General features: G+C 42.2%; 1 protein-coding gene and 1 pseudogene across 6 annotated transcripts in view; both read left to right on the forward strand.

Annotated features, from left to right (window-relative positions):
* Positions 1 to 12: 12 nt before the first annotated feature.
* CAPN3 (calpain 3) overlaps positions 13 to 20,172 on the forward strand; it is a 54,891-nt gene continuing 34,731 nt past the window's right edge. For all 6 annotated transcript variants that reach the window (XR_003146267.3, XM_025473072.3, XM_025473075.3 and 3 more), the window contains exon 1: positions 13 to 331. Coding sequence is in view for 5 of the 6 variants with exons in the window: in XM_025473072.3 (XP_025328857.1) it covers positions 23 to 331 (309 nt within the window). In the remaining variant the exon portion in view is untranslated. The remainder of the gene's footprint in view (positions 332 to 20,172) is intronic.
* On the forward strand, positions 15,269 to 15,426 carry LOC112676208 (U4 spliceosomal RNA; annotated as a pseudogene).

Here is a 20,172-nt window from a genome sequence, read left to right on the forward strand (position 1 = left end):
TCTTCCTTCCCAGTTGCCGGCCATGCCAACCGTCATCAGCGCATCGGTGGCCCCACGGACGAGGGCCGAGCCCAGGTCCCCGGGGCCAATTCCCCACCCTGACCAAGGCAGGACCACCGAGGCCGGGGGCGCGAACCCCAGTGGCATCTATTCCGCCATCATCAGCCGCAATTTTCCCATCATTGGAGTGAAAGAGAAGACATTCGAGCAGCTTCGTAAGAAGTGTCTGGACAAGAAGGTTCTTTATCTGGATCCTGAGTTCCCACCGGATGAGACCTCTCTCTTTTACAGCCAGAAGTTCCCCATCCAGTTCATCTGGAAGAGGCCTCCGGTGAGTAGCCTGCAGGCTTGGGCCCTGCCGCGGCCCCAGAGCGCGGCCCCGAGGGAAGGCCCCGGGCAGCAGCCCCGCAGGGCTCCGTCCTCCGCCGTCCTCCGCCGGGCCCAGCCCATTCTCGCCCTCTTGCTCTCTTTTTTCTGAAAAAACACCTTGCTTTTTATAACAATAGGGGGAACTCGGTTTAATTCATCTTAAAAAAGTAAATATCCCTTTCCCAGAACAAATCTTTGTAAGAGCCCTTCGATTTGGGGTCAAATCCTGATGTTCTTTACTTTGTCAGTGGCCAGGACTTTCTGCCACACAGGAGCCCTGGAAAGAGGAGAGTAGCCGGCAAAGACCACCTCTTCTTGCATGAAATGTTCGGGGTTAGAAGGAGAAATCCTTAGCCATCATTTTTGTCCACATACCTCACCCCACAAACGAGAAAGACACACAGAGTGAAGAGGGCACGACAGCTGGAATTAAAACCCTTTCTCTCTAGAAAACTCTTCCAGCCTCTGGGTTTCATTTACAGTGATCTGTCAGAAGGAAAATCCTAGCCCCCTGGCTCCCTTCTCTCATCAGATCTCCCGTATGACTCTTACAATTCAAGGAATATTTATTAGGTATCTACTAGAGCCACAAAGTGGGCAATCGACTGGGGAGACAGTGGTGGATAAGAAAGACAAAAATTAGGGCGCCTGGGTGGCTCAGTTGGTTAAATGTCCAGCTCTTGATTTCAGCTCAGGTCATGGTCTCCGGGTCGGGGGATGGAGCCCTGCTTTGTGCTCCTTGCTCAGCAGGAAGTCTGCTTGAGGATTCTCTCTCTCCCTTTGCCTCTCCCCCTGCTCACTCCCCACTCCAAATAAATAAATAAATCAAAGAAGAAAGAAGGAAGGAAGGAAGGAAAGAAAGAAAGAAAGAAAGAAAGAAAGAAAGAAAGAAAGAAAGAAAGAAAGAAAGAAAGAAAGAAGAAAAAAATTTCTGCTCTCCTGGGGTCTAGAGTCCTGAAGGGAAAGCTGTTAAGAGAGAATGTTCAGATGCTATGGGATCACAAGGCAAGGGGAGCTAACGCCATCCAGGGAGAGAAACCCTCCCTGAGGAGATGGTTGAAGCTGAGGCCCAGTGCTATTCATTAGCTTAGTCAAGTTACTCTGGCACCTAGTGCCATTGATTAGCCATGTTTTCTTTCTAACCTGAGATGAAATGACCAACAACTCTGATCTCACTCTGTGGATTCCCCAGGGTTCCTTTCCTCTTCTGATAGTTCTGTTGTGAGGCCTGTGATTGCCCTGAGGACCCTCAGTTTAGAAGAAAGGACTGGCAGGAACTTCATTCTGCAGCCCAGTCGCTGCCCTGCTGCCAGAGTACTGGGACATGTCACATCCCTGCTGAAGTATCTTCAACGACACTGCTGTCCCCTCCCCACATGCCTTCAGGATAAGTACAAACTCCCCGACTGAGCTATAAGCCTTCCCAAGCTAGTCCCTGCATACCTGTCCATTTCATTTACACCCTCTCCCTCCAGACCCTGACACATTCAGCTGCTCTGTTTTTCCAAATCCTGTACTTAAAGCCTTTGCTCATGCTCTCTCTCTGGAATGACCTCCTTGTTTTTATCTGATCTGCTGTCCCTCCCACTCTCTCCACTGCTCAGTTATCACTTCCTTCAAGTGTTCACACGTCTGTTCCCCATCTGCTGAGAATATAGGAACCATTCCTGGTCACCTCTGGACTTCCAGGGAAGGGCCAGATCCACTGTGGGCTCAGCTGCTGGTGGCTGAATGCAAACCCACAGTCGAGGGCATTGAGCACCAAGAGATAAGGCAGCCCAGCACTCCAAGGTGTGAGAGATGGTTCCTAAAATCCTTTGTTGTTTTTTGTTTTTTTAAAGTAGGCTCCATGCCCAGCGTGGAAACCAACATGGGGCTTGGACTCACAACCCTGAGATCAAGATCTGAACTTGAGATCAATATTTGGACACTTAACCAACTGAGCCAGCCAGGCACCCTCTAAAAGCCTTTTCTAACACTACTACAGAGACCAAAAAAAACTTACAAATGCTGTTTTTAGTGAAATCACTGGTGGATTTTTTTTTAAATTTTATTTATTTATTCATGACAGACACAGAGAGAGAGAGAGGCAGAAACACAGGCAGAGGGAGAAGCAGGCTCCATGCAGGGAGCCCAACATGGGACTCGATCCCAGGTCTCCAGGATTACACCCCAGGCTGAAGGCGGCGCTAAACGCTGGGCCACCAGGGCTGCCCTCACTGGTGGATTTTAGTCTTAAAAGCTAGTCTTGGATATTAACAAAAACAATATAAGCTTCTGTATGCTCTAGGCACTATGTCAGTCCTAAAATTTATACTGTCACTGTCAGTGTAACATTGGAGGCACCAGAAGACCTGTCTGTTTCAAAGTGTGCTCCCACCACCAACACCCCCTCACGTAAACGTGAAGTGATTAAGGTCCAGAAAGGGCAATCACACAAAATGATTGAAATTAAAACAGTGAAATGAATCCAGAACTTTCTGGAGTGTAAAGCACTTCTTGGAGACATGTTTTCCATGCCTTCCAAAGATGTAGCAACCTTTGCAAGGTTTGAGCAGTCTGAAATGGAGACTGTCTTAGGAGAGGCCCTTCCTGCTTTTACTATCTGAGGCACGGACTCACTGAAAGCCTGTCTAAATGTGTCTTCATAATCAAGTCATACATATTACAATTGGATGGTGGCAGTAGTGATGGTAATGATGATGATGATTATGATAAGAGGAGAATTATTCTAACCAAGTATAATTTTAGTTATGATGCTGCACTTTCAGTCCTTTTTAAAAGAAGAGACATCCAGGCCACCTAGCCAGGCACACCTGTAATCTCTTCTCACTCAGTCACCAGTGCTACCTCACTGCTTTCCCTCCTCTACTAGGGAGCTTCATGCATTGAGCCTCCAGGTCAAAATGATTCCTCTTGCCCTTTCTTCTATGATCTATTTCTAGAATCAGAAAGCAAACAAACCGTGCAGCGTTTCCCAATTGTTGAGCCACATTTTCTTGATGACAGACCCCGAGACAGAAGAAAATGGTTTTTAGAAAAGGGCCTCTGGGAAACTGACTGCTCTTGCCCAATTTCATCAATGAAATATTACTTTGTCAGAACGGCTAGAATAAAAAAGACGTAGAAATAACAAATGTTGGTGAGGATGTGGAGAAAAAGGAACCCTTGTGCACTGTTGGCGGGAATGTAAATTGGTGCAGCCACTGTGGAAAATACGTTTGTCCAAAGAAAACAAACACGCTAATTTGAAAAGATATATGCACCCCTATGTTTACTGCAGCCTTATATACAATAGCCAAATTATGGAAGCAACCCAAGTGTACACACACACACACACTAGACTATTACTTGTTCATAAAAAAGAATGGAATCTTGCCATTTGTTACAACATGGATGGCTCTAGAGAGTATAATGCTAAGTGAAATAAGTCAGAGAAAGACAAATACCAAATGATTTCCCTCAAATGTGAAATCTAAGAAAGAAAACAAATGAACAAATAAACAAAGAGACACATAAAAAGGCTCTTCAATACAGAGATCAAACTGGTGCTTACCAGAAGGGAAGTGGTTTGGGGGATGGGTGAAATAGATAAAGGAGATTAAGTGGTAAAGACTTCCAGTTATAAAATAAATAAGTGATGGAGATGAAAAGTACAACATGGGGATATAGTCAATAAGATTGTAATAATGTTGTTTGGTGACAGATGGTGACTACGCTTAATGAGGTGAACACTGAGTAATGTATAGAATTGTTGAATCATTATGTTGTGCACCTGAAACTAGTATAACACTGTATGTTAATTATACTTCAATAAAAAGAAAAAATCCAAAATAATAATAATAAATAGGAGCGCCTTGGCTGGTTCAGTTGAAAGAGTAAGCCGTTCTTATCTTGGGGTCATGAGTTTGAGGCCCATTTGGGTGTAGAGATTACTTAAATAAAAATTTTAACATAGTATTAATAAATAAATCATTACATTTTTCAGGTTAGGTCTTGTTACTACTACAAAATTATCTTTGATTTTTTTTTTAAAGATTTTTATTTATTTTTTCATGAGAGACACAGAGAGAGAGAGAGAGAGAGAGAGAGAGAGAGGCAGAGACACAGGCAGAGGGAGAAGCAGGCTCCCCCCGTGGAACTAGATCCCCAGACCCCAGGATCATGACCTGAGCCAAAGGCAGATGCTCAACCACTGAGCCGCCCAGGTGTCCCTTATCCTTGATATTTTTTTACAGATATATCACCAAGTATGCTTAACAAAATACGAATGCTTAATATGGCATTAAAGACTCTAGCTTTTCTCTTCATGAGGAAAACTCATAAAGAAAAATTAGGAAGATTCTTTTAATTTCAGAAAGAATCATGTCTCTCTGGGGTGGGCATGATTGTTGTTTAGTTGGGGGGGAAATGCTAGTTTATTTACAATAGGGAGGGAGCCAGAATAGAAACCAGAGTGGGGTGGGAAGAAGCAACAGGGCAAGAGACCATATATACCAGTGTCATCCCCCCACTTGACCTAATGCCCAAAGACATCTTTACTCATGAACTTGTAAAATGCCCGAGGCAAGTAAAAAGTAACTTTTTTGGTAAAGCGGGGAAGTTAGTGTCTTCAGTTACACAGACAGGATGAGCCAGCACACCCAGAAGCCAGGGTGTGGAAAGCACAGTAGTGGGGAAAGAAAGAGGTATACAGAGGTATACAGAAGCATACTGCCAGAAACCCACTGAATATCACAGGCTCTGTCCTCTCAGAGGCTATGAGGTGGGAGTTCCAGATCTCTTAGTAACTGTGAGGCCCCCACTAACACCTGGAGTGTGCCCTGCTTAAGAGAAGCTGACACATGGTGCAGCCACGGTGAAAAACAGTATGGAGCTTACTCAAAAAGTTAAAAATAGAACTACCCTATGATCCAACAATCGCATTACTGAATATTTACCCAAAGTATACAAAAACACAAATTCAAAGGAATTATATGTACCCCTATGTTTATAACAGCATTATTTATAATATCCAAGAAATGGAAGCAGCCCGAGTGTCCATAGATGAATGGATAAATAAGATGTGACATATCTATTATATATAATATAATGAAATATTATTCAGCCACAAATAGAATGAAATCTTGCAATTTGCAATGACATGGATGGAGTTAGAGAGTATATGCTAAGCAAAATATATCAGAGAAGGACAAATACCATCTGATTTCACTCATGTGTGGAATTTAAGAAACAAATCAGCAAATGGGCAAAAGAGAAAGAGACAAATTAAGAAACAAATTTTAAATAATAAAAAACAAATAGGTGGTACCAGAGGGGAGGGAGGATGCATGAACTAGGTGATGCGGATTAAGGAGGGCACTTGTCGTGATGAGCGCCAGGTGATATATGGAAATGTTGAATCACTATATTGTACACCTGAAACTAATATTACACTGTATTTTAACTGGAATTAAAATAAAAAATTCAAAAGCCAAAACAAAAAAATAAAGAGAAGCTGACACTTGCTTTACCATTTTCATCCCAACTTCACATCTAAATAATTATCATCACAACTTTCAGAAGTTTATTATATTCCCCAGAACACCAGAAAGACAGTATTGAAGCTGCTATCAAAAACTCCTTATAATTTTTAGGATTGTTTGAGATGTTTGGGAATTTCTTTCAGCCATTCCAGGGAGATGGGTTTCTTTCCTGAATTTGAGGTTTTGAAGGGAAAACAGATGCTCTCTGCCCCTTTGATAACCTGCCTATATTAGTACCTCTCACGGTCTGGAAGTTCATCCTTATTTCTGGCCAGAACTCTTATGGCCACAATTTTTCTACCTTATCTCTAGTCTGATCCAGAAGACAGTGAAATAGAGTCAGCAGATTTCCTGTACATAGTGATTCTCCCTGTTTGTGAATAATCTCATCCTTCCTTAATTTAGGTGCTTCAGATAAAATAGTCATAAATCTCCTCTAACTTCACCCTGTAAGTGTGGTTTTTTCCAACATGGGCAATGTCAGTGCTACGATCTGTAAACAGCTGATCCTTGTTTTTTGTGGATTCTGTATTTGTAAATTCACCTACTCACTAAATTTATTTGCAACTCCAAAATCAACATCCATGGTGCTTCTGTGGTCATTTTCACACATTTTTAGGGCAGTGAAAAATCTGAGTCGCCTCCCACGCACACATTCCTAGATGAAATCAGTGTGACACTCAGCTTTCTCATCTTAGCTCTCACACTGTAAACAGGTGTTCTTTTCATAGTCTACATAGCGCCTTGTTTTTCACATTTGCACTGCTTTTTTTTTTTTTTTAAAGATATATTTATCAGAGAGAGTGCGCATGAGCACACAGAGGCAAAGGGAGAGGGAGAAGGAGGCTCCTCACTGAGCAGGGAGCCCAGTGTGGGGCTCTCTCCCGGGACCCCAGGATCATGACCTGAGCTGAAGGCAGACACTTCATTGACTGAGCCACCCAAGTACCCCAGGTTTTTGCACTTTTGTTGGTGATTTCTCCATTTATAATGTGAAGTGCTGTCTCGAGTTCCTAAGTGCAAGAAGGCCGGAGTGTGCCCTAGGGAGAAAATACATATATTAGGTAAGTATGTGCCTGAATTTTGGTGCTATTGGCTGTGAGTTCAAAGTTAAAAACTCAATAAAATATATTAACTAAGGTATCCTTGGTATCTTTAAACACAAACACACTTAAGAGTGTGTTTTGATAGGTTGATAAAAATGTGACTGGAGACAGAAATCTAATCTTGTATTTCCTCCAAGAGCAATGGTTTGTTTTTTTGGTTTTTGAAAGGCTTTATTTATTCATGAGAGACACAGAGAGAGAGAGAGAGAGGCAGAGACACAGGCAGAAGGAGAAGCAGGCTCCATGCAGGGAGCCCGATGCAAGACTCCATCCCAAGACACCAGGATAATGCCCCGCGCCGAAGGCAGACACTCAACCGCTGAGCCACCAGACACCCCAGAGCAATGGTTTAATATTCACCAATTCAGCATTCACAGCAGCAATTTTATAGAATATAACTACCACAAATACCAAGAATCAACTAATTCCTATGTTCTCTGTATTCTTAAATATCTCAGCTTAAAACAATTGAGGGTGTGATTGGCAGGAAACATTGCACCATATTTTAATCCATTACAGTCACGATTTTTTTGATGTTCAAATTGTCCCTTCTTTGGACAATGGGAGGCCCCTACAAGTTGCCTGTATTATTTGATGTGACCCCATTAATCTTCAAAGCTTCCTTGTTTCCTGGCCACAACAAAATGTCCCAGGCTCGTCTGGTATATTTCTTCCCCCAAACCTGGAATGAATCATTTTTTCAAGTAGCCTGGTTCCTCTTAGCCTGGAAGAAAGCTAATGGAAAGGGGTGAAATGTGGAGGAGAGAGGACCACCACTTCCCAAGGACCCAGTGCTGGGCCACTGCATCAGTACTCCGAAGTTGGAAGCTTCCTGACAACCAGTGGGGGCAGTAGAGGTCTCTTGCTCTCACAGCCCATTGCCTCCATCAGTAACATTCTTCCCTGTGTATCTTCCCAGCTAGGGCTGGCTCATGTTACTCAACTCTGAAAAGACGAAGTTCTAGGTTGGCATAAAAGAAAAGCTACTCCCTGCCAGTGTGGAATGAGAGGGAAGAAACAGAACTATAGGAAGACCCAGGCTGTGTGCAGTGAGCCCTCTGTTCCCAGGGCTAAGGTCCCAGTCACTGGCTATGGGGCTTTTTCTCCCAGGGATTTTTATCTTTCCTGAACCCAGCTCTGCAGGAGATCTGCTTGTAATCTGATTTAGAGTGTACTCTTTTGGCAGGCAGTTTAGAGAGAAGTGTGATCACTGGGCTAGCCACAAAGGGGACATCCTGCAGAGTGGTAAGAAAACTAAATTTAGAACCAAACAGACCTGGTCTGGACCCTGGCTGACTTTGCCACTAACAAGTCACATAAATTGAATGTTTAAAAGTTTAGATTAGGGGTACCTTGGTGGTACAGTTGTTTGGGCGTCAGACTCTTGGTTTTGGCCCAGGTGTAATCTCAGGGTCGTGGAATCAAGTCCCACATGGGGGACTGCTTAAAAGACTCTCTCCCTCTCCTGCTGCTCCTTCCCCCTCAAGTAAATAAATAAATCTTTTTTTTTTAAAGTTTAAATTAATAAATACCCTTAAGATGCCTGGGTGACTCAATCAGTTAAGCATTTGACTCTTGATCTCAGCTCAGGTCATGATCTCAAGGTTGTGAGTTCAAGCCCCACGTTGGGCTCCGTGCTGGGAGTGGAGCTTACTTAAACAAAAACCCTTAAGAGAGTGAAAAAGACAACTCATTAAGTGGGAGAAGATATTTGTAACACCTCTAATCAATAAGCAATCAATATCCAAAGATGCCTACAATTCAAGTTAAAAAAGACAAACTCAAAAGAAAAATGAGCAAAAGACAGGTATTTTGTGGACAGCAAATAACAAAAGATCCAGAAATACATAAATGTATGAAAGACATTCTGCCTATAATGGACATAGTGATATTGTCATCATGTAGCTGTTCTGAGCTAGCACCCTTAAAGTCCGAGCTCAAAGAAAGGTAGCGATTACTGTGACCAGAGACAGCAAAGGACAAGTGCATAACACAGTGATGAAGTGCACAGTCTTTAAAGCCAGACAAGCTTGACTGGAATCCAGACTCCACTTCTTAACCAGGTGACCTCGGGCAGGTTACTGACTATTTTCACTTCTCAGTTTCCTTATCTGTGAAAAGAATATGAAAATCCTTACTTTCATAAAGTTGTTGTAAGGATTAAATGATATGTTATAAATGACATACTGAGCACAATGAGTCAACAAATAATGATCATGGTAAGTCAAAGACAAAATGAGGTACCCCACTGAGAGACAGCCAGCCCTCTTTCGAGTCCATAGTCTTAATGGTGCCATAGTAGTAAGGGGTGGGAGAGGCAAATTCTGGTGAAAGGGAAAATTCAATAATTAGGACTGCCTCTCCTTATATTCCACAAGACAGCAGCTTCTCCTGAGTGTCATGATAGGGATAGAGCTCTAAACATTACAGCAAAAAAGCTGAAATAGCTCAGCAGTAAAATGCTGCAAATGGGAGGGGCAGGGACAGAAATAGCCAAGGAATGTATGAAAAGATGCATTTCCCTGATTATGAATGAGGCAGAGCATCTTTTCAACATTCATGTATCTTTTTTTTCATTCATGTGTTCCTTGACCATTTGTTGTTATCCCACTGTCCATGAAACACCTGTCTTTTCTAGTTTTTTCTATTGAGTTTGTCTTGTTCAACTTGAATTGTAGGCATGTTTGGATACTGATTGTTTATTGGCTAGATGTGCTATGAATATTTTCTTGGGGTGCCTGGGTGGCTCAGTCAGTTAATCATCTGCCTCAGGTCAGGTCATGAACTCAGGGTCCTGAGATTGAGCCCCACATTAGGCTTCCTGCCCAGCGGAGAGTCTGCTTCTCCCTCTGCCCCTCCTGCTTGTGCACTCTCTCTCTTTCTCAAATAAATAAATAAATAAAATCTTTTAAATTTTTTCTCCTATTTTGTGGCTTGCCTTTTCACTCTTTTAAGGGTTTTCTTAGTTTAAAAATTCTTAATTAAAAGCCCTTAATTAAAAGCTCTAAGTTAATGCTTAATTTATTTTTTTTCTTTCTAGCTAGTGTTTTTTATGTTATGTTAAGAAAGTTTTTCCTAGGACACCTGGGTGACTCCATCAGTTAAGCTTCCAACCCTTGACTTTGGCTCAGGTCATGATCTCAGGATCATGCAATTGTGCTCCACACTGGGCTCTGCTCTAGGTGTGGAGCCTGCTTAAGATTCTCTCTCTCTTTCTGCCCCGCCTCCGTCTAAAAAATTTTACAAAGTATTTTTTTTTCTTTCTACTGGTTCAGAAGTTATAGACTATTTCTGTTTTTTCAGTGGTTGCCCTAAATGATTAACATACATTTCATCTTGACAAAACCTGAAATTGATCAATAGCTTTATTTTCCTTATAAATAAAAGAGTATGGGACCATAAGGGACTTTGACTCCAAGCACTCCTCTCCCAACTAATCTGCTATTGTTGCTCATGATTTTAGTTCTATATTGATTTTTCAAACAACAAATAGAAAATATCATAATTTTTAAAAGTCAATAGTTTGACTTTACACACGTTTACCAATTTCTTTTTTTTACTGTTCCTTCTTGAGTCTTGGACTTTTCCTTCTAGAATAATTTTGCTTTTTCCTAAAGGACCTTGTTTAGAAATTTCTTTAGAAACTTAGGTCTATTTGTTGTAAGCATTCTCAATTTTTATTTGTACAAAATTTGCTCTCATTCATGAAATAGTCTTCCTGGGTAATCAGTCACAGGTTGATTCTCATTAATATCTTCTGGCTTCCATTTTTGTTGAAATCAGCAGTCATTCTAATTGGTGTCCCTTAAAAGACCATCTGCCTTTTCTTTCTGACTGCTTTTTAAAAGATTTTATTTATTTATTTTTTAATGAGAGACACACAGAGAGAGGCAGAGACACAGGAAGAGGGAGAAGCAGGCTCCCCACAGGAAGCTTGATGTGGGACTCAATCCCAGTACCTCAGGATCTCGCCCTGAGGACCTGAGTGGAAGACGGATGCTCAGCCACTTAGCCACCCAGGCCACCCCTCTGACTGCTTTTAAGATCTCTCTATCTATGGTATTCTGAAATATCACTATGATTTGTCTCAACATATGTTTCTGTACATCTTTCCTGCTTAAAATTCAGTGGGATTCCTGAATCTGAAGATTGGAGTCATTGATTGATCCTAGAAAATGTCTTAGAATATTAGTTCTTTTCATATTTTCTATTATCTTCCTCTGGAACTCCAATTAGATATATGCTGAACTTATTAGCTCTATCCGACATGTATCTTAACCTTTTTTCTCTTTCTTTTTTTTAAATTTCCCATCTCTTTGATTCCCTGTGTGAATTCTTCTGATTTCTTCTGATCTCCCTCTAGTTCACCAATGCTCACTTCAACATCACCTAATCCATTATTAAATTATTTAATTTCAATATGTGAAACTTAATTGGATTCTGGTTCCCAAAAAAGCAGTTATAGGGGCATCTGGGTGGCTCAGTCAGTTAGCGCCTGCCTTCAGTTCAGGTCATGATTTTGGGGTCCTGGGATCAAGCCTGTGTGTGGCTTCCTGCAAATTGGGAAGTCTGCTCTCCCTCTCCCTCTGCCCCTCCCCCCACTTCCACTCATGCTCTCTCACTTTCTCTTTCTCTAAAATAAATAAAATATTTTTAAAATATTTTTTAACTCAACTATTTAACATATAGTGTATTATTAGTTTAATTTATTTTTAAATTTTTTTATTGAAGTTCAATTTGCCAACATATAGCATATCACCCAGTGCTCACTGCTGTCAAGTGCCCCCCTCAGTGCCCATCACCCAGTCACCCCAACCCCCTGCTCACCTCCCCTTCCACTACCCATTGTTCGTTTCTCAGAGTTAGGTATCTCTCATGTTCTGTCACCCTCACTGATAATTTCACTCATTTTCTCTCCTTTCCACTTAATTCCCTTTCCTATTTTTTATATTCCCCAAATGAATGAGACCATATAATGTTTATCCTTCTCCGACTGACTTACTTCACTCAGCATAATGCCCTCCGGTTCCATCCACGTCAAAGCAAATGGTGGGTATTTGTCGTTTCTAATGGCTGAGGAATATTCCATTGTATACACAGACCACATCTTCTTTATCCATTCATCTTTCAATGGATGAATTTTCCAGGTTCCTTCCTTCCTTTTGGCTATTTTGGACATTGCTGCCATAAACATTGGGTTGCAGGTGTTCCGGCACTTCACTGCATCTGTATCTTTGGGGTAAATCCCCAGTAGTGCAGTTGCTGGGTCATAGGGTAGCTCTATATTTTAACTCTTTGAGTAACCTCCACACAGTTTACCAGAGTGGCTGCACCAGTTCACATTCCCACCAACAGTGCAAGAGGGTTCCCCTTTCTCCACATCCTCTCCAACATTTGTTGTTTCCTGTCTTCTTAATTTTCCCCATTCTCACTGGTGTGAGGTGGTATCTCACTGTGGTATTGATTTGTATTTCCCTGATGGCAAGGGATGCAGAGAATTTTCTCATGTGCTTGTTGGCCATGTCTATGTCTTCCTCTGTGAAACTTCTGTTCATGTCTTTTGCCGATTTCATGACTGGATTGTTTGTTTCTTTGCTGTTGAGTTAATAAGTTATTTATAGATCTTGGATGCTAGCCCTTTATCTGATAGGTCATTTGCAAATATCTGAGTCAGGGTGAGGGTGGCATCAAGTGAGCAAGGTAGAGCTGGGCTCAGAAGACGGCTCTGCAAAGGCCAGGGAGCAAATGGCTGGAGCCACATATGCCACGGAGGGGCACAGGTGACACAGACGCCCCACTATGCTGGCCTGGTCCCAGGCTCAGTCACCTCTGTGACCTGGCTGGCTCCTCTCCAAAACCCATCCTTCCTGGGCCTTGCGCTGGAGGAGGAGAACAGGGGCCAGATGTCCTGAGGGCTGGGGTCTGATGGCCTCTTTCCAGGGATTGAGGTTTGAGATTTCAGCTCCCCACCTCATCCCTTATGCTTTGGGGTCCTCCTGGGTTCTGAACTCACCAGAACTCTCCATCTTCAGTGACCTGGTGCTGCAGACGCGCCTTCTCAGCTTTGTCCACAAAGCTCCAGTCCTTCCAACTGGAGAGAAAATGGAGGAATTATGGAAGGAAGAAGGGGAGGCCTGATGTAGGTCGGGACAGGGGAAATATGAAAAAGTTGAAAGAGAAGCCCACCTCCAAGTTGTAGCAAGCACAAAGCATTGAAGTGGAAATCTGATTCGATCCCCTCAGTGTAAAACCCAAGAATGCCTTCCCACCATCCACAGGAGGAAGGCCTTAAGTGGGTTTGTAAGGGCTCAATCCCTCTCTGGCTGATCTTTTTTTTTTTATATCGTTCCTCATACTTTAAAGGTTAAGAGTTGAATTCCCTTTAGTTTATTTTTTTTATTTTTATTTATTTATGATAGTCACAGAGAGAGAGAGAGAGAGAGAGAGAGAGAGAGGCAGAGACATAGGCAGAGGAAGAAGCAGGCTCCATGCACCGGGAGCCCGATGTGGGATTCGATCCCGGGTCTCCAGGATCGCGCCCTGGGCCAAAGGCAGGCGCTAAACCGCTGCACCACCCAGGGATCCCTACCTTTAGTTTAGATTTTATTTCTTAAAGTAGGCTTCATGCTTAAATTTACAACTCTGTAATTAAGACCCTCGCAGAGATGAAGAGTCAGGCATCTAACCAACTGAGCCCCCAACTCTGACCCCGGCGGCCCTCCGGATCCCATGAAATAATACCAGTACTAGCTGTGTAGCGTTGGGCATGTCACTTAACCTCTCAGCGTCTGTTTTCCCAACTGCAGAAGGAGAATGAGTATCATCATCTATTTATAGGGCTGCAATGAGCAATGAATGAAATAACACATGCAAAACTTTTAGACCAGCGCCTGCCATCTCATAAGTAGCTGTTTGAGTTACTAAGGAAAACACCAAGCATGTAAACATTTCTCTTCTCCTGCCACCCCAGGAAATAGCCTCGCTTTGTGTTTCTAAAGGCTGGCTGGTTTTCCACACTCTCCTCAAGAGGGAGGAAATAAAGTACATTTGGGGTTCAGATACACTGGAGAATAAAGCTAAACTGGATCGTCCCTGGCAAAGTAAGAGATTGAGGAAGGGCTTGGGGTCACGGAATGCTTGAAGGGAAATGGAGGTTCCGGAGAGCAGAAGGAGGGACCCGGTGCGGGGAGGGTGGTCTCCTTGAATGACCCAGAGATGAGCCCCATCAGCAGCCCCTGTGATGGAGGCATTGGCCGGATGTGGGTTAAGGCTGGACACCAAACTATGGTTCTGGAGAACACAGTGAGGGTCCCTGTGGGTGGCCTGGGCCAGCAGACAATCGATGTGCCCCAAAGACCTTCCTTGAGCAGACAGCCTGTGTCACGTGCTGCTCTCTTGGGCAACCTTTCTCCACTCTTCCCATCCCACCCAAACTAGGTGACCTTTACAATAGCATTTATCTTCATTATTAGTTATTGTTGTTGTTCTTCTTCCCAGTAGGAATTTGAAGTCTACAGGAGCATGGCCTGTGTCTCTCTGTTCATTTTTTAAATTTAAATTCAATTAATCAACACATAATACATCATTAGTGTCAGTTGTAGTTTTCAATAATTTATCAGTTGCAACACCCAGTGTTCATTACATCATGTGCCCTCCTTAATGCCCATCACCCAGTTACCCCATTCCCCCACTGCTCACTCCTCCAGCAACCCTCAGTTTATTTCCTATGATAAAGAGACACTTATGGTTTGTCTCCCTCTCTATTTTGTCTTTATTTTTTCCTCTCTTCCTCTATGATTCTCTGTTTTGTTTAATAAATTCCACATAAGAGTGAGATCATATTATAATTGTCTTTCTCTAATTGACATATTTCACTTAGCATAATACCTTCTAATTCCATTCATATTGTTGCAAATGGTAAGATTTCTTTTTTTTTTTTTTTTTTTTTTGATGAGTGGTATTCCATACCATATCTTTATTCATTCGTCTGTCGATGGACATCTGGGTTTTTTCCATGGTTTGCATATTGTGGACATTGCTGCTACAAGCATTGGGGTACAGATCCCCCTTCGGATCACTACCTTTGTATCTTTGGGACAAATCCTTTGTAATGCAATTGCTGAGTCGTAGGGTAGCTCTATTTTCAACTTTTTGAGGAACCTCCCTGTTTTCTAGAGTGGCTGTACCAACTTGCATTCCCATCAACAGTGTAAGAGGGTCCCCCTTTCTCTGCATCCTTGCCAACATCTATTGTTTCCTGAGTTGTGTAGCTTTGCGCAGTGGCAGTATCGTAGCCTATGAGGTTTATCCGAGGCGCGATTATTGCTAATTGTTTCCTGAGTTGTTAATTTTAGCCATTCTGACTGATGTGAGGTGGTTTCTCGTTGTGGTTTTGATTTGTATTTCCCTGATGCCAAGTGATGTTGAACATTTTTTCATGTGTCTGTTGGCCTTCTGTATGTCTTCTTTGGAGAAATATCAGTTCATGTCTTCTGCCCATTTCTTGATTTGATGATTTGTTTTTGGGTGTTGAGTTTGATAAGTTCTTTATAGGTTTTGGGTACTAGTCCTTTATCTGATAAGACATTTACAAATATCTTCTCCCATTCTGTTGGTTGTCTTTTGGTTTTGTCGACTGTTTCCTTTGCTGTGCAGAAGCTTTTATCTTGATGAAATTCATTTTTGCCTTTGTTTCCCTTGCCTTTGGAGACATGTCTAGCAAGAAGTTGCTGCAGCCAAGGTCATAGAGGTTGCTGCCTGTGTTTTCCTCTAGGACTTTGATAGATTCCTGTCTCACAGTTAGGTCTTTCATACTTTTTAGTCTACTTTTGTGTATGGTGTAAGGAAATGGTCCAGTTTTATTCTTCTGCACATGGCTGTCCAATTTTCCCAACACTGTTGAAGAGTCTATCTACCATTGGATATTCTTTCCTGCTTTGTCAAAGAGTAGTTGACCTAGAGTGAAGGATCCATTTCTGGGTTCTCTATTCTGTTCCATTGATCTATGTATCTGTTTTTGTGCCAATACCATACTGTTTTAATGATTACAGTTTTGTAATGCAGCTTAAAGTCTGGGATTTATTTGGCAATAAATAAAATCATTTTTAAAAGAGCAGCTATAAAAGACATCTGGGGAATAACCGAAGAAATTAGCATATGGATATAGATCTTGGAAAATAGTTAATTTTCTTTTTTTTTAAGATTTATTTATTTATTATTTATGATAGACAGAGAGAGAGAGAGAGAGAGAGAGGCAGAGACACAGGCAGAGGAATAAGCAGGCTCCATGCCGGGAGCCCGGTGTGGGACTCCATCCCGGGACTCCAGGATCGCGCCCCGGGCCAAAGGCAGGCGCTAAACCGCTGAGCCACCCAGGGATCCCCAATAGTTAATTTTCTTAGTGATAATGGCATTATAGTCAGTAGGAATGTGCTCTTGTTCTTAGCAGATGCCTGCTGTATCCTAAGTATACTTGCAAATATTTAGGTGTGAAGTGTCATGATACTGGCAACATTCTTTCAAAGGGTTTAGAAAAAAAAGAAAGAAGAAGAAAGAAAGAAAGAAAGAAAAGAAAGAAAGAGTTCTATATATACATGTACAGATAGATATAACAAAGATGACAAAATGTTAACAATTGTTGAATCTAGATGTAAGCTATATGAATGTGCATTCTGTAAATTTTTCTCAGGGCACCTGGGTGGCTCAGGGATTGAGTGTCTGCCTTTGGCTTGAGTCTTGATCCCGGGATCCTGCAATCGAGTTTCACATCAGGCTCCCCGCAGGAAGCCTGCTTCTCCTTCTGCCTATGTCTCTGCCTCTCTGTGTGTCTCTCACGAATAAGTAAATAAAATCTTTAAAAAAACCCTTTTCCCTAAGTATGAAAATTTTCATAATATAAATATATAATATAAATAATACAATATAAAGTAGAAAACTATGAGAGTAGAAATTTAAATTTTTAGAATAAATTTTTAATAGCAGGATGAAAATATAAAATCAATGAAATCTAGAATGTAGAACAAAAATAAGAAAATACAATAAAATTAGAGGAAGTTTAACATATGATTTTTAGAAGTTTCAAAAAAAGAAAGAAAGGAAAAGAAGGAAGGAAATAATTGAAAGGGAGAAAAATATCAAAGAAATAATATAATAATATTCCAGAACTGAGGGCAAAAGTCTATATTGAAAGAAGTGCTCAGCACAAAGAATTAAAAAAATAAACTCATACTAAGGCACATAAATGTGGCTTTTGGAAGTGGGGGCAAGAGGAATAAGAGGGAAGGGTAGAAAACCCTACAAGATTTCAGGGGGAAAAGATAGGTCACATACAAAGGAATGTTCATCAAAATTATACCATACTTCTCAACAACACCAGATGCAAGAAGCAATGAAATCATAACTTAAAAATTCTGAAGGAAAATGCTTTTCAACTTAAAATACCTAGCCAAATTCTTAATCATGTGCAAAAGTAGAAAACAGAATTAGCTGGACAAGGACTCAGGTGATTTACCACCCAAGCACCCTTTCTTAGGAAGCTGCAAGTTGTTTGCCAATACAGTCAAGGAGCAAACCAAAGAAGAGTTAAGATCTGGGAAATGGAATTCTGCCCAGAAAGGCACAGTCCATCCCAAGTCACCACTCCTAACCTGGAGGATGGCCAGTCCAGTCTGTATGGGAGAACAAGGCTGCAGAGAAAGGCCTTTGGGGGTAGAGCAACAGAACCACTACGTTATCTGATGAGTTTAAGTTTTTGGAAAAACTCCTACTGAGGAAAAACATTGATAGATTCCTAGAAAATCAGAAAATTATAAAGAATAAGAGAAAATAAGCATTTATACAGAAAGGAAATGTAATATAGCTTAGCACTTAGCTAAGAAGTGAACAATAGGGATCCCTGGGTGGCGCAGCGGTTTGGCGCCTGCCTTTGGCCCAGGGTGCGATCCTGGAGACCCGGGATCGAATCCCACGTCGGGCTCCCAGTGCATGGAGCCTGCTTCTCCCTCTGCCTATGTCTCTGCCTCTCTCTCTCTCTCTCTCTGTGACTATCATAAATAAATAAAAATTAAAAAAAAAAAAGAAGTGAACAATAGTCACCTAATCATACTCATGTAAATACTGAATTTTAATTTTTCCAAAATTTATGACATAACTATTTGGGGAAGATGGTCGGCAAAGCATGATGTGAAAAGTCTAAATCTCATTTGCCAAAAGGAACTCTGCTGATACTTTCTAAAAATGATAAATCAGAGTTGCGTGAGTGGCTCTATCAGTTGAGCCTCTGACTCTTGGTTTTCAGTTGGGTAATGATCTCAGGGTCCTGAAATCAAGGCTCACATCAGGCCCTGCACTCAGCATGGAGTCTTCTTGGGACTCTCCCTTGCTCTCCCTCGACCCTTCTCCACTGTGCTCTCACTGACTCTCAAATAAAGAAATCTTAAAAAAAAAAAAAAAAAGATAAAAGAGAGATGATGATGAAAGCCTAGACTCTCAGAAAATAATAATAATAAATTAAAAAGTAATAATATAAGGATATTATTTAGAAATATTGAGGTGAATACCAGAAGAAATTGCTAAAAGAATTAAAAGTGGGGACATCTGGGTGGCTCAGGTAGTTAAGCATCTGACTCTTGATTTCAGTTCAGGGTCGTGAGATCAAGCCCCAGGTCAGGCTCTGCACTGGGCACAGAGTCTGCTTAAGATTCCCTCCTTCTCCCTCTGCCCTGCCCCCAATCTCTCTCTCTAAATTAATTAATTAATTAAATCTTTAAAAAATAATTAAAAGTGGCTGTCTCTGTAGATGTATTTGCAGGGCAAGAGACTGCTATTTGTCTATGTAACTTTCATATTGTTTGATTTTTTAAAAAACTTTGTTCATGGGTAAATGTAACAAAAATATACTTATCTCTTATAAGAACTTATCTCAAAAATTATATTGAGCTATTATGGTACTCTGCAATGCTAATGTCATGGATTCAAACCCTAGTGGACATAAGAATCGCCTGGGATGCTTCTTCAAACTGAAGAGTTCCAGACCCCTTCCAAAAATATTTGAATCCTTAGGTCTAGGATGAATCCTGGGAATCTGCATTTTAAATGGGCATCCCAGGTGATTGTGATGCAGGTCTTCCAAAGACCACACTTGGAGGAGCCTCTAATAGATGCAGGCCGGGAAGAGTCAGTGCCTGGAAAGAAGCACTATCCCCCTAGTGGGCAGGCTGCCAGGCCCAAGGGTCCACCTGCATCAGCCCTCAGCTCTCACATCCGAGTTGCCCATCGAAGTGTGGTGAGACTTTGAAAGTGCTGGGCTTTCTTGTGAATGTAATTCTGACACATATTTATCCTTCCCTCTCCGCCCACATTCTCTGCCCCAAAGGTCCTAAGTTTGTATCTGTGGTTGTCTGTCTGTTGCCACAGGGCCTACTCTAACAGGGGCTTGCATTTGAGGTCGATTTACCCACCCTCCACAGATTAGAGTCCCTGAATGGCCAGTCAAGGTCTTTGGGGGGGTTGGGGCAGGAACATCAGGAGAATGAAGGCTTCATTAACCTCAGACAATGGCTTGGAGCAGATTCCTTCTATGCATTCAGCAGCCTGTATAGGATTAGTGTATACAGCATGTTTCGAAGGCCCCATGCTATATCCCATTGGCCGCCAGTGTCAAAGGCATGAATGCCTTTTGCTGAGGCAGGGTAAGCCTCTCAGGAACTATATTTTTTCTTTTTAAAGAAAGAATCCCAGCAAGGCTGATGGAAGTACCCTAAAGGTCTACACGCCATTGTGGACTGTCCTGGGGCTGTCCCTGGCTCTCTCGCTCCCCTTGCTGGCTCCCTCTCTGACTGGCATGGTGTTGCCCCTTGACCGTGGGCTCAGGGGCCTCTAGCCAAAGCTGCTGACTCTGACCACGGCCTCTCTCTGGGCTGTGTTCATTTGCATCGCGCTGCTGAGGGTGGAGGAGCTATATAGGCTCCGGCCCATTCACGAGAGGATTAGGCCTGACTGAGGGCGCAGCGGGAGGGAGGCCGCAGTGAAGGCCCAGCTTCACTCCCCGAGCGGTCACCATGCCCTACCTGCTGCCAGGATTCTTCTGTGACCGCGTGATTCGGGAGAGGGACAGGAGAAATGGAGAGGGCACCGTCACACAGCCCCTCAAGTTTGAGGGGCAGGATTTTGTT

Source organism: Canis lupus, chromosome 30 (assembly GCF_003254725.2).
Source record: "Canis lupus dingo isolate Sandy chromosome 30, ASM325472v2, whole genome shotgun sequence".
Classification (NCBI taxonomy): Eukaryota; Metazoa; Chordata; class Mammalia; order Carnivora; family Canidae; genus Canis; species Canis lupus.